Source organism: Kluyveromyces lactis (genome assembly GCF_000002515.2).
Source record: "Kluyveromyces lactis strain NRRL Y-1140 chromosome E complete sequence".
NCBI lineage: Eukaryota > Fungi > Ascomycota > Saccharomycetes > Saccharomycetales > Saccharomycetaceae > Kluyveromyces > Kluyveromyces lactis.
The window spans coordinates 266,738-280,945 of NC_006041.1; the positions used below are offsets into that span (position 1 = coordinate 266,738).

Consider the following 14,208-nt stretch of genomic DNA (forward strand, 5'->3'; position numbering starts at 1 on the left):
TGTCATCAAATTGGATCAAGTAATGACAATGGTGTGTGAATGTTTGTAAGGAAGCTTAAAGGTGTTCCCTAAAAGTCCAGTTATTGGTTAATATTGTTGGAGATATGCTATGAGCAAGAGCGGAGTAACGAGAATAGACGCTCTTTCGCTCCCTCGGGCCATAAAACCTTTATCCGTTCTTTCAGCTTAGCTCATCTCAGGTGCATTTTGTCAGAGGCCGGCCCTTTAGTTCATCTCTTTCCTTCTTCGGTTTGCGTACTTTTCATTTCGTTCAACGTCGTTACTGTGTGGAGGGGTAATCGGAGTTTTTCAAGCAACACAATAAAAAAAAAAAAGAATATGGTAATGAAGTAGACAGAAGAACGTTCGCATAGTATTGGTATTACTGTACAATTCCTAAAATCGATACTCCGGAAAAAAAAATAATCGAAATCGCAAGTCAGAAGACGCAGCATCAGGTTGAAGCTTTTTTTCTAAGTTCTACTGGTCTTACAATAGGAAAACTCCAAAAAAAGTATTCACAAAATGGAAGTTGGGAAGTGTAACTCCCCGCAATTCGGAGGTGGGGCAGCTTCCCCCTCACCTGACCCCTTCAATCGCATCTCGGTGATACTTTTTAATACTGGGAACACTTATTACGAGAAAAGGGGGGTAAGCAGAGAAAATGAAGCAGCCACCTGACGGCCATGCCAGGCCGCCATCCTGGTGGGGGCGGGCGGAGGAGGGGAAAGCTTTTTTGGAGCTAGTTCAAGAGCGCAAGTGGGGTAACATCATATTGAAGTAATTATTCGATATCCATACTGTGTTGTTTTTTTTCCGGTTTGGTTGGGTAAGGAATTTACCGCCTACTTACTACCTTGTCAATTTGTCAACTTTGCATCAATATCACTGGTGCCCCTCCTTAACATCAGATGGATGTTTGAATAGAATTTTTTTTTTTTTTGGCCAAAAGAAAAGTTGGCTTTAGTTTGTCGTTGGTTGTCATTTTCCATTATAAGAATTTTGAATATTTGTTATAATAACTACTTTGTCTTATTTTCTTATACACGTGACGACGTAATAACTCTTTGGGTCTTGGGCAAAGAGAACTGTCTCAGAGGAACGTAACTGTTATCTGCATTGGCTAATCCGGAGTACAGTACGTAGAATGCACACATAGCGCTGAACATACCAAAGTATCCTCCCGCTTTTGCGATTGGTACGCTATCCAAAAACTCAGAGCATGCAAGCATGATGAACGTCATCTCCAAGAAAGTGAAACATAGGAATAGGCCCCATGTCGATTTCATAGTACATAACCAGCACAGTGTGGTGAAAACTGTCCAACACGTTAGGTATAGACCTAACGCATTCTTCAACATTGCCGGGTCGTCAGAGTAACTCGATACGATATTGAATTGATCAGTCAATATCACTGAATAACTTAACCAAAAGCCTCCGTATGCCCCGAGCACAGTCATACCAAATGTGTCACCCAATGGGAAACAGAATAAACCGGCTATTAATTCGATGATCCCACCGTAAAAGATTGCAGCGCCCAGCACTATCTTATTGTTAGTGACTCCTCTCACTTGTGCGTTCACCATCGATAGTAATAGACAAGAAAACCCAAAGCTAGACAAACCTAGCGGCAATGGGTTGGCGTATACTTTGTGATCGGTATCAAGATCTGCCAGTTCACCTTGCAGTAAAGTGACGTTGGTCTTGGCGCGGGTTAACTCTTCGGTTTGGTTTTCTAGGTCATGATCTCGAGCTAACCATTGTTCCAAATCAGAAGTCATGTACGTCTTCCCACCAATCACTACGTACTCTTCTTTTGCTCTTTTATTGTGACGACGTTGACGGTTTTTATCCATGCTATCGTCATCATCACCGTCAAAAGAGCTGGAATCGTCATCATCTCTTTCATCGACTAGCATTTTAGGTACATCTTCTTCGTCATATTCATCGCTGTTGGAGTTTATCCGTTCAATAGTAAAGAGTGTATTAGACGTTTCAGTGGCCGTTACCTTCGGTAGTTGTTTAATGCTATCTTCACGGTATTCGGTCATTTTTTTACCTTTCTTGTTAGAATGTTGAATGTGGAGTGGGGCAGTTTAGGTTCTCTTTCCTTTACGTTAAGAGAAATGGAGCAGCTGTTGTGGTGGATGTTAGAAACAGTTTGAGGCTGAAAATCAGAATATGCCTGTAACAATCAAGTGTGTGGTATTACCCCTCTTTTCCACTCAAGAATAAGCTATTGCAAACCAGAAGGTATAATTTGGTAACCCATCTGTCAAAAGAGGAGCACAGTTTTGCCTCTTCCCCTCAAATGATCTGGAAACCGATCAGATATATATATAGAGGAGAAATCTGATAATATGGGGGGGAAAATTCTCTCTTCCACAGCAATATCTCTCTAACTTGTTGTGAGCAGGAAAGAATTCTCACCCAGTCCTAAGTTCGGACACTTTGACTCTACTGCAATTACGGACTATCTCTCCAAATATCTGAAAAAAAGGCACGGAATCAGTATGAATTTCTATAACATTAATGGCCTAGGGTATTGCGATTAGTGTTTTCCAAACTTCTATCAAATGTTCTACTATACTCCTCGCGTTAAATCGGACACCTTTTCCTTCCAGTAGTAAAACAGAATAAGGTTTCTTTTTCCAATTATAACGAGGAGCTATACTTTCAGAGGTTGGCATAATACCCACAGTCACAGCGCACCGACAATAAAACCAACACGGAATTTCTCACAGAAGTATTACAGATAATCAAGCCTGTACTACACTCTGGCTAGACATCCGGTTTAAAATTGACAAGAAACTGGCATCTATTACTCTTTGTTGCTCGCGCTGAACCTTATCATTTGCCCGTTAAAAGATGTATGCTCTGTCCCATCCAGCCCTAAAGCAACTACAAAGCAAGTTCCTCCTCTTCTCCGAAGGATCACTATCGATTTACTGGAGAGTAAGTGGGTCTTGATAACTTGAATTGTCTCTCTATATTCCGATTTACGTGATAGTTTTATCGCTTGTCTATCGAGAAATTGCGTAGACAACTTTTATTGGTCGTCAATCAGTCACTGCAGTTTCTCAGCCGTACAGAACAAGCGATGGTTGTACAATATAGACGGAGGCTTAGTGTTATAACGACGCTAAGTTTTTTTTCTTTTTCGGTATTTCCGATGTTAGTAAGAGATCCCTCTAGGAGTAATTTTACCAGGGTCTCTTCCTTTCTTAATTTCTCCGTACACCTGTTTGTATGCGGCTATCGTCTTGCCCCTCATTTTTTTTACAGATTGATATCCAATTGCGGCACGTTCTCTGTCTCTGTCTTGCACTCATAAATAAATAAACTAGATCTTGAATCTCTCTTGCACTTCAGCCACTTCAACTTGACGTTCTGATTAAAATATCGTAGAAACGCACCCAAAATTTTTAAAATAGAAAGTTTCAAGTAAGAATTCCGGGCAGCCGCACCATCTTGAAACTGCTAGGTACGTTTATTTTATTTTAAAATCGTGTTTGCCTCCACAACTTGAATATTCAAAAAGTTGCTATCTGGGATTGCTTGCTCTAGCAGCACTACGATGGAGCTACTGTTTCGATGGCAGACCCTCAAGTTCCTTGTTCAATCCCAACATACTAGGGTTAAAACCTTTCCCTTGGTCAGTCGAACTACTGATGTAACTATATTTTTTATTATTATGCCTTTCTTTTGATTACATGTTACGCCTCATGTCGTGCGGCTTTATTTAATGATAATGGCCTTTCTTGTCCCTCGAGGTTCTTTTCCCAGAAACATCCGCGAATGGGATTTGAAAAATAGAAAAAGGAACATAATAGGAAAACGTTTTTTCTGTCAAAGTTAGGTTTGGTACATTGAGATATGCCAATACCCAATGTTCGCATGTGAAACAGAAACGCCAGTAGCCTTGGAACTTGTGAAGGTGTTTTCCATCGTTGTTAACTCAGCTTACCTCACACGGCCTTAATCTTTCCCTTCCTTTTGCCGTCTTTCGGTGAATAGCATGTACTTAATATATATGGGTTGCAATTTGATTGCAGTTTTTCTAACTTTGACGCCTAAAAATCATCTTTCAGATCCAAAAAAAATAATAAACGTTTAGTGTAGTGAACAATGTTTTATATACAGCCTAAAAGATCAATTATATCGGAGAGTTTCTTGACACTGTAATGAACTAACGTCGTATCCTTTGTAAGATGTTTGTTTACATCGTTTTCCAGTAGAATTGTGGTAAAACCTGCTTCTAGGCCAGCTTGCATATCGTCAATAGAATCACCAACCATCACCATTTCGGAAGGGTTTATATTCAGACGTCTCGCAATATGCAGTAAAGGGTCAGGTTTAGGTTTTGGTGGTTGAAACTCCCTAGTTACTATACATTTGAACTCATTAAGTTCGGTAGGAACAAATGAATCAATTAAGTAGTTGACCGGTTTAATTAAATTCCTTGTACAGATACTTTTACTGACATCATTGTCGTTGAGATATTGGAACAGTTCTATAAGCCCGGACTGAGGTTGCATCTCATCCATTGCCCTTTGTTCAACTGCTTCTATTTTGTTATGTGCCTCGACTCTTTCCTCTATTGTGGGAAGGTTTTCTATAAAATGTAATATATCGATACTTTTATCGAGACATCCAACAGCTTCTCTCATGGCTTCTAATGTCATCAGAAAGAATTTGTTAGTCTAAAACGAGTTGCTAATGGCTTTGCCTGGTGTTGAGCTACAAATCCATTGTAGTTCATTGTTAATACATACTGAACATCCATGTCTGTGGAAGACATAAGGTACCATCCATGTCAAAGACAAAAGATCTTATACTCTTATCAGTAGCCTTTAACCTTAGCATAACGTATACTAATGCAGTCTTTTGTACCGGCTTGCTAGGTCAAGGTTAACTGCCTCATATGTTTTCTCTCTTTACTTTTGAACCAGTTCATTCCTATTACCGTTCCATTTTTTTATACGTTATGGAAAATAGGAAAAAGCTAGAGGAGACATTCTACCCAGAACAAAATATAATTCTGAATCTTTAAAAAATGATACTTATTTATGCATAAATCGAGGAGTTAAGGAACCACCATTGCCAACCAACAGAGTTTTGGCACTGCAAACTCTACGCAAGATGACTTCATCGGTACCATATGATCCTTACGATGATATGGACAACAATCCTTTTGCAGAACCTGTAGAACCTCTTGCGGTTCCGGAAACGATAAACAGCATAACCAGGGGAGATCAGGAACAACAGCCAGATACAGAAAGGAACAACAAGGAACATAGTAGCCACAAAGATAATGATAGTGAGTCCACTAATACAACTAATCAACAAGAAAATGGCAATGACTCCGCCGTGAATGACATACCAATTGATGAACTTCTTCCTGAACGGAAAAACAACAAATACAACCTCTTTGTACAAGTGACTGGGATCGAGCGGGCTGGATCATTAACGAATAAAAAGGAAAACCCATCGATCAAATTCGACTGTACCACGAACTTACCCACATTCCGTAAACCTAAACATAAGAAATTGAAAAAAACGTATACCGAGTTCTATAAGCTATTCAAATACTTGAATGCAGCAATCCCCGAAACGTTTGTACCATCGCTACCAAACTCATTCACGTCATATGGTATAAATAACGAAGAAGATGCCATAAAGACCGCCGCAAATTTCCAGAGTTGGTTCAACAGAATTACTTCGGACCCATTGATAATTCGCAGCGATGAAGTAGCGATCTTTATCGAATCTGATTTCAATACATATACTCCCTTGAAGAAAGTATCATCAATCTCTGGCCTTAAGAGGAAGACTTTAAAACAGTTGAGCCCACCCTATGACGAGACATTGGCACTTGCTGAATTCAGGCCATTGGTCAAATCTATCTACCATACGACTCAAGAGATCAAGGCAAAACTTTTGAAAATGGCAACTGTGAGAAGACAACTAAGCCAAGAAGTGAATCAATTCGGTCAAGCGTTCCAACCACTATCCCTAGATAACTCAGATTTATATCACAAGTTTGGCCGTGTGATTACGGCAATCGGTGACATCGAGAGCATTGTAGCCAACCTCGACATGGCCACTTTATTCGACCCACTTGAGAGCATCGAGCATGACTCGTACATCATCAAAGAAGCACTCACAAATCGTCATTTCGTGATGCGTGAACTATTACAAGCGCAACAGACTTCTAGACAAAGACAGGAGAATGCCAGGAAATTGAGAGCGAAAAGAGATATAAATCCTTTGAAAGTGGATGAATCTATAAGACAACTGAAAGAGTCTACGAAAAACGAACACGATCTAACGATCAAATTGAAACGAATCACTGCAAACATGCTCATTGAACGCGAAAGATGGCTAGTGTACTTGCAGGAAACCTTGGCACAAGCTATCAAGGAGTTCGTTTTGAGAAAGATAGAGTACGACAGGAAAAAATTATCCTTACTGGAGCGTATACGTCTCACTGTAAGAACCGCAGATGGCAAAGGTGGGCTCTCACGACTTGGTAGATCCTCCCTCCCGACCATCTCAACACTCTCATCTTCTCAATCGTACTCTGGAGACAGTTGGACTGGCGACAAGACCAGAACTCCTCATCTCATTGGTGGGATCGTCACTACAGAATTTGACAATGCAGTATTCAACCCAAACAACTCACATGGGGAAACAAACACTAGTCAACCACAATCTTCCAGACAGTCAGAAAACATCGAACAGGTGGGACTCTCTGCACGCCAGGCAGCATCACTTCTAGGAGACGGCACTTTCTAGTCGGACAGACAAACAGACACACATGCATACACACTGGCATGTCTGTCTCATTAATCATGTCGATACATATATAGTAAGGCAAACTACATACGTAAATCAACCGCCACGTGACTATAATCACTTACAACGACTAGACAAAATTTTAAAAAAACACGCAAATAAAATCTGGGCGTCTTAGGGCCAGAAAATCGTAGCGCAGACGCAGCCTGCGAAACATTAGGGAAACACCAGCGAAACGAATACTCAGTAGAATAACGCAAATTAGGAAAAAATTTTTTTGTAAGCTCATCACATCGATTTGATTTTCTCAGTTATAGTGAAAAGAGAAAAATTTTTTCTTTAAATTTAGTTTAAACCATCTCATCTACATGTTACTCCTTTTCAATTAAGACAAAGAGATCTTTTGTAATGGTTTCATTTATTTAGTAGTTTGGTTTAGTTTGGATAATTAGATTATTGCTTAATTGTTTCATTGTATTCTGCTTCCATTTGGATTTGTTTTCTCTGAAAAGACCAGAGCAAACTCCACAGACCGCTAACCTAAATTCTTTAATTCAAGATGGTTGCTTTCACTGTTGACCAAATTCGTTCCTTGATGGACAAGGTTACCAATGTCCGTAACATGTCCGTTATTGCCCACGTCGATCACGGTAAGTCTACTTTGACCGATTCTTTGGTGCAAAGAGCTGGTATTATTTCTGCTGCCAAGGCAGGTGAAGCTCGTTTCACCGATACCAGAAAGGATGAACAAGAAAGAGGTATTACTATCAAGTCTACTGCTATTTCTTTATTCTCTGAAATGAGTGACGATGATGTTAAGGATATCAAGCAAAAGACTGACGGTAACGCTTTCTTGATCAACTTGATCGATTCCCCAGGTCACGTTGATTTCTCTTCTGAAGTTACTGCCGCTTTGCGTGTTACTGATGGTGCTTTGGTTGTCGTTGATACCGTTGAAGGTGTCTGTGTCCAAACCGAAACCGTTTTGAGACAATCTTTGGCTGAAAGAATTAAGCCTGTTGTTGTTATCAACAAGGTTGACAGAGCTTTGTTGGAATTGCAAGTTTCCAAGGAAGATTTGTACCAATCTTTCTCCAGAACCGTTGAATCTGTCAACGTTATCATCTCCACCTACGCTGATGAAGTCTTGGGTGATGTCCAAGTTTACCCACAAAGAGGTACTGTTGCCTTCGGTTCCGGTTTGCACGGTTGGGCTTTCACCGTCAGACAATTTGCCAACAGATACTCTAAGAAGTTCGGTGTTGACAGAGAAAAGATGATGGACAGATTATGGGGTGACTCTTACTTCAACCCAAAGACCAAGAAGTGGACTAACAAGGAAAGAGACGCCGATGGTAAGCCATTGGAAAGAGCTTTCAACATGTTCGTCTTGGACCCAATCTTCAGATTGTTTGCTGCCATCATGAACTTCAAGAAGGAAGAAATTCCAGTCTTGTTGGAGAAGTTAGAAATCAACTTGAAGGGTGACGAAAAGGAATTGGAAGGTAAGAACTTGTTGAAGGTTGTCATGAGAAAATTCTTGCCAGCTGCCGATGCTTTGTTGGAAATGATCATCTTGCACTTGCCATCTCCAGTTACTGCTCAAAATTACAGAGCTGAACAATTGTACGAAGGTCCATCTGATGATCCAGCTTGTATTGCTATCAAGAACTGTGATCCAAAGTCCGATTTGATGTTGTACGTCTCTAAGATGGTTCCTACCTCTGATAAGGGTAGATTCTACGCTTTCGGTAGAGTTTTCGCTGGTACCGTTAAGTCTGGTCAAAAGGTTAGAATCCAAGGTCCAAACTTCATTCCAGGTAAGAAGGAAGATTTGTTCATTAAGGCCATTCAAAGAGCTGTTTTGATGATGGGTAGATTCGTCGAACCAATCGATGACTGTCCAGCCGGTAACATTATCGGTTTGGTCGGTATCGATCAATTCTTGTTGAAGACCGGTACTTTGACCACTTTCGAAGGTGCTCACAACATGAAGGTCATGAAGTTCTCTGTCTCTCCAGTTGTCCAAGTCGCTGTCGAAGTTAAGAATGCTAACGACTTGCCAAAATTGGTCGAAGGTTTGAAGAGATTGTCCAAGTCCGATCCATGTGTTTTGGTTTCCATGTCCGAATCTGGTGAACATATTGTCGCTGGTACCGGTGAATTGCATTTGGAAATTTGTTTGCAAGATTTGGAAAACGACCACGCTGGTATTCCATTGAAGATCTCTCCTCCAGTTGTCGCTTACAGAGAAACTGTTGAAGGTGAATCTTCCCAAACTGCTTTGTCTAAGTCTCCAAACAAGCATAACAGAATCTACTTGAAGGCTCAACCAATCGATGAAGAAGTTTCTTTGGCTATCGAAGGTGGTAAGATCAACCCAAGAGATGATTTCAAGGCCAGAGCTAGAATTATGGCTGATGAATTCGGCTGGGATGTCACTGACGCCAGAAAGATCTGGTGTTTCGGTCCTGACGGTAACGGTCCAAACTTGGTTGTTGACCAAACTAAGGCTGTCCAATACTTGAACGAAATCAAGGACTCCGTTGTTGCTGCTTTCCAATGGGCTACCAAGGAGGGTCCAATCTTCGGTGAACAAATGAGATCCGTTAGAGTTAACATCTTGGATGTTACCTTGCATGCTGATGCCATTCACAGAGGTGGTGGTCAAATCATCCCAACCATGAGAAGGGCTACTTACGCCGGTTTCTTGTTGGCTGAACCAAAGATTCAAGAACCAGTCTTCTTGGTCGAAATTCAATGTCCAGAACAAGCTATTGGTGGTATCTACTCCGTCTTGAACAAGAAGAGAGGTCAAGTCGTCTCTGAAGAACAAAGACCAGGTACTCCATTGTTCACCGTCAAGGCTTACTTGCCAATTAACGAATCTTTCGGTTTCACTGGTGAATTGAGACAAGCTACCGGTGGTCAAGCTTTCCCACAGATGGTGTTCGATCACTGGGCCACTCTAGGTACTGACCCATTGGACCCATCCACCAAGGCTGGTGAAATTGTCTTGGCTGCTAGAAAGAGACAAGGTATGAAGGAAGAAGTTCCAGGCTGGCAAGAATACTACGATAAGTTGTAATCAAGCTCTTATTGTAGTCTCTCGTTCTCCTTCAATGGAATTTTATATTTGTACAAATACACTCATACCTTATTTTGTATAGCTCCTATCTTAGAAGTCTTTTAATCAGTAAGTATACTTTAATGCAATATACTAACATATAAACAAAAAAATAAGAACACGTAGTCCATTTCTATTTTCAAAATGGAGAACGATGGGAAGCATTTCCATTTCTTTTCATCGTGAAATTCGATTCTTTCCCCTTTTCTAACCCATCTGATGTGCTCGGCGTAGTTATGAGCTTGATCTAATTTCTTTTATATTTTTGTTTACATTCACGTAAAGATCAAGAAATTATATCATGGAAGATGAAAAACCTAATCATCGCTGTGCCTGATAGAAGAAATACATAATAGAGGTGATTCCAGGCTGTTCTTACGAGAGCCATTCATAGGGTGTCACATACTTTTGATATCTCCCTCAGTTACAAATGTCCATTCCTAGTGATGCGAAACAGCTTTATGCTGAATTCCTTCAGCAAGAGGTAAACCAGAGTACATCAGCTCATCAAGAAAAGTTAGTGATGGTCTTGAACAGAGCATTGTTTGCCTTAAAGAATTATCCCGACCCTATATATCATCCTAAAGATCTCCTTAAAGTTAAAGGTATTGGACAGACTACTATGAATAAATTATCGAAGCGCCTAAAAACGTATTGCGAAGAGAATGGATATTCTTTCCCTGAGGAGTCAAGCTCAACGGATAACACACAGTCCACTCAGAATGACAGCAACCCCAGTAATACCCAGAAAACAAGAGTACGAACCTTAGAGCCAGAGGAAAATGAAAGCCAGGGTACTAGGAAACGTCGCAAGAAAAAATACATTCCCCGGAATAGAAGCGGCGGTTATGGCATTTTGCTAGGCCTATTAGAATTGGGATGTGATAAGGATGGGACGGCTTGCACACGTAGACAACTTATAGCTGTTGCATCAAAATATTGTGATCAGAGTTACGAGAAAAATCCGTCCACCAAAGAGTTTTATAGCGCCTGGAGCGCCATCAAATCATTGAAAACTAATGATTTAGTAATAGAACAAGGAAGGCCATCTCAATTCAGCCTAACGGAAGCAGGCACTATATTAGCAGATAGTTTGAAGACAGCCAACAATATTGAGTTTGATGTGTCAAGTGTATACGAGAGGCGACTTAACAGGGGCAACACTCAGAATTCTTTTACAAATGATGAACATGATCATACGGTGAACTTTAGCGGACTTATGAATCACGCAAATATGTCTATCAACGAAAGTGCTAATTCTTCAAGATTGTTTCTTGATGCAACGGCAAACTCCAGCAGAATTGAGCAGAATGAAGAACCTGAGGTTTCGGCAGAAATTTCAACACCTATACCAAAGCAAAAGGTATCAAAAGGTCGTTGGAAAGGCGTAAAATACGAGCTCTGGAAACCAGACAGTTACGACATAATTTTACATATTGATCATCGTGAAGTGAGATCGAAAGAAGATAGAGGGTTTTTTGCGAGGAAGCTGTTGCAACGGGGGATAGAAACTGAATCCTCGAGTCTCACGGTGGGCGACATGATATGGCTTGCAAAGCATAAACAATCAGGGCAACAGTGCGCGTTAGATTTCATTGTGGAACGTAAACGATTAGATGATTTGGTTATTAGTATAAGAGACAACAGGTTTTCGGAGCAGAAGAACAGGCTACAGAAGACAGGATGCAAGCACATATTTTACCTCGTGGAAGAGACTACTGGTTATAATGTCAGTGACAGTGCTGATATGATGAAAACGAGTATTTGGACTACAGTAATTTATAATGATTTCCATATTAAACGAACCAGGAATGCTGACACAACCGTGCAATGGCTCACTGATATGTCGTTAATCATCAAAGAGCTTTATTCAAGAAAGTCTCTTGTTGTAATAAACCATGATCATATCACTAATCAGAGCATATACTTAACCTCATTGAAGATGTTCCGAACAGAGTTCGAAAGAAATAAAGAAATTGAATGTTGTCATAACTATGAATCAATGCAATCAGCCATGGTAAAAACAAACCTTATGACGGTAAAGGAACTTTATCTTCGCGCTCTTATGTCAGTTAAAGGTATCTCACTGGAAAAAGCACTAATGATTCAATCCAGATATCCAACGTTCAAAACTCTACTAAAAGCTTATAGAAGATGTGCAGCAGAAGCAGATGCAAAAACATTGATACAAAATGAACTCAAAGATGCACCAGGTAACAGGAAGATAGGAAAATCACTGTCACATACTTTATGGGAAACTTTTGGTAAACTGTGAACTACAAAAATAATACAATCTCATTATTTAATGATAATTTCTATAAATGAAGTGGACATCCACGCCATTTTCGAACACTTGACCTATTTCTTCAAGTGATAAACCTTTCACCTCCGGGTACCAAATATAAACGAACAGCCAATTGAATATAGTAAATAAGGCAAAGAGTAGCATCGTATTTTCGTTTCCAATCCTATCTGTGATAGTTAAATAAGTCAAAGACAACACAGAGTTAGTCAACCAATTAGTACAGGAAATCATAGATCCGCCCACAGCTCTTCGGTTCAGGGGTAAAAATTCGACACTGCTCCACGGTACTACTCCCATACCAGTAGCGTAAGCACCAACATAAACAATCACAGATACAACCAATAGCGCTAGGTTATTCAATTCGAAACCAACAGAACATAATAACAAACCTACTGTCATAATCCATATAGTCATGAGTAGCAAGGTTCTTTTTCCCATCGTGTCAATCAACTTCATTGCTAGTAAGGTGAAAGAAAAATTTGTAAACGCAACGATGATTGCCGGAACTAAAGGATTGGTAAATCCTACTTGCTCGAAAATCGTTGCGGAATAATACATGAATGCGTTGAAGCCACTTGTCTGTTGAAAAAACATTAACACACAGCCAATGATTAAGGCTCGTTTACTTTTTCCCTCCCATCTATGTCTTTTTTTACCTAGTTGCTCATTGTAGTACGTAGCACCCAAAGAAGATCTTCCAGTTCTTGTTGATGCAACGCTTCTTCTTTTGTTCACAGGGAAAAGCAATGGATCGGTCTCATCATTATGGTATCTTAGTTTATTCAAATCACTAGTCAATTTTCTTAACTTATGCCGTATTTCAGGAACCGTCGCAGCAGGGTACACCTTATGCAGTGCCAATTCTGCCTCCACCAGTCTTGATTTAGATAATAACCATCTGGGAGATTCTGGAATAAAATCTAATGTCAACAGAAATACAATTGCTGGGATGGATCCTAGGGCGAAGAGATATCGCCAGGCTGCAGTTGATTGAGGGTGGTCATTGTCAATCATGAAATATGCAATGACATACGCCGCAAATTGCCCGCCAGTGATACTTATAGAGTTTAACGTAAGCATGGTGCCTCTTATCTTTGCCGGTGAAATTTCCGTTAAATATATTGGAATGCATTGAGCTGCGATGCCAACGGCTATACCAACGACCAGCCTACCGGTGACTAACATCTCGAAAGTGTAAGAAACTGCCATTAGCATCGATGAGGCAGCAAAAATGATGCAACAAACCGTTAACGTGTGTTTCCTACCGCATCTGTCAGCCAAGGGGAATGCTATTATCGATCCTATGAATGAACCAGCACATGTTATAGAAGTGATTATTTCCTTTTGCCAAATTTCCAAACTATGAAAGTTTAAATCCTTTGGATTCATTGCTATTAAAACCCCAGAAATTACACCAGTATCGTAACCGAAAAGCATCCCACCAATTGTCGAACTAACAAACATAATACCCGTCCTCCATGTGAATGGGTATGGTCGTTGTTCAATATCATTTGCAGTGGTGGTGGTCATCTGAGAGAAAGTGGAGTACAAATCCGAATACACATCTTCGACACTGCTATCTCGCTGCGGTGAGGAAGATCGTACAATATCGTCCACCATAATACGGTACCAGGTTAAGAGAATATATGCTGGATTTTGCTGTCCAACGGATTGTAAGAACGCCGCTCTATGAACAGATCGGTGGGATATTACAGCAAGTGTTTAAAGTTTGTAAATCTTTGTTCGAGCCTTGGAGTCAGAAAATGGTTTAAATCCCATTCGGTAATTTAAAGTGTCATTTACTATATTAAGACATTAAAATGAAAAGAGGACAAACAACATCTCCAATGACAGTAACTTCTCGAAACTACTTGTAATATCCATAACGAAACAACCGTTATGTAAAAATATACCTAACTTATATCCTACCAAGAATCTTGCTGCACTTTATGTACCTTGCTCCACAACTATTCTCAAC

The 14,208-nt window shown here is 40.2% G+C and overlaps 6 protein-coding genes across 6 annotated transcripts; 3 read left to right on the forward strand and 3 right to left on the reverse strand.

The window, feature by feature from the left end:
- Nucleotides 1-1,040: 1,040 nt before the first annotated feature.
- On the reverse strand, nt 1,041-2,051 carry KLLA0_E02927g (acetate uptake transporter family protein; the record flags this gene model as incomplete). Its single annotated transcript, XM_454077.1, has 1 exon — nt 1,041-2,051. One exon carries the CDS (start codon nt 2,049-2,051, stop codon nt 1,041-1,043), a length of 1,011 nt encoding a protein of 336 aa, XP_454077.1.
- A 2,082-nt stretch (nt 2,052-4,133) lies between these two features.
- Nucleotides 4,134-4,866, reverse strand: KLLA0_E02949g (putative haloacid dehalogenase-like hydrolase; the record flags this gene model as incomplete). Its single annotated transcript, XM_002999346.1, has 2 exons — nt 4,134-4,675; nt 4,776-4,866. The coding sequence occupies 2 exons, from the start codon at nt 4,864-4,866 to the stop codon at nt 4,134-4,136; spliced, it is 633 nt and encodes a 210-aa protein (XP_002999392.1).
- A 276-nt stretch (nt 4,867-5,142) lies between these two features.
- On the forward strand, nt 5,143-6,798 carry VPS17 (retromer subunit VPS17; the record flags this gene model as incomplete). The annotated part of the gene is made up of 1 exon (XM_454079.1): nt 5,143-6,798. The coding sequence occupies one exon, from the start codon at nt 5,143-5,145 to the stop codon at nt 6,796-6,798; it is 1,656 nt and encodes a 551-aa protein (XP_454079.1).
- A 559-nt stretch (nt 6,799-7,357) lies between these two features.
- Nucleotides 7,358-9,886, forward strand: EFT1 (elongation factor 2; the record flags this gene model as incomplete). Its single annotated transcript, XM_454080.1, has 1 exon — nt 7,358-9,886. The coding sequence occupies one exon, from the start codon at nt 7,358-7,360 to the stop codon at nt 9,884-9,886; it is 2,529 nt and encodes an 842-aa protein (XP_454080.1).
- Nucleotides 9,887-10,355: 469 nt separating this feature from the next.
- Nucleotides 10,356-12,200, forward strand: MUS81 (Mus81p; the record flags this gene model as incomplete). The annotated part of the gene is made up of 1 exon (XM_454081.1): nt 10,356-12,200. One exon carries the CDS (start codon nt 10,356-10,358, stop codon nt 12,198-12,200), a length of 1,845 nt encoding a protein of 614 aa, XP_454081.1.
- Nucleotides 12,201-12,227: 27 nt separating this feature from the next.
- On the reverse strand, nt 12,228-13,850 carry CIN10 (Cin10p; the record flags this gene model as incomplete). Its single annotated transcript, XM_454082.1, has 1 exon — nt 12,228-13,850. The coding sequence occupies one exon, from the start codon at nt 13,848-13,850 to the stop codon at nt 12,228-12,230; it is 1,623 nt and encodes a 540-aa protein (XP_454082.1).
- Nucleotides 13,851-14,208: the final 358 nt, after the last annotated feature.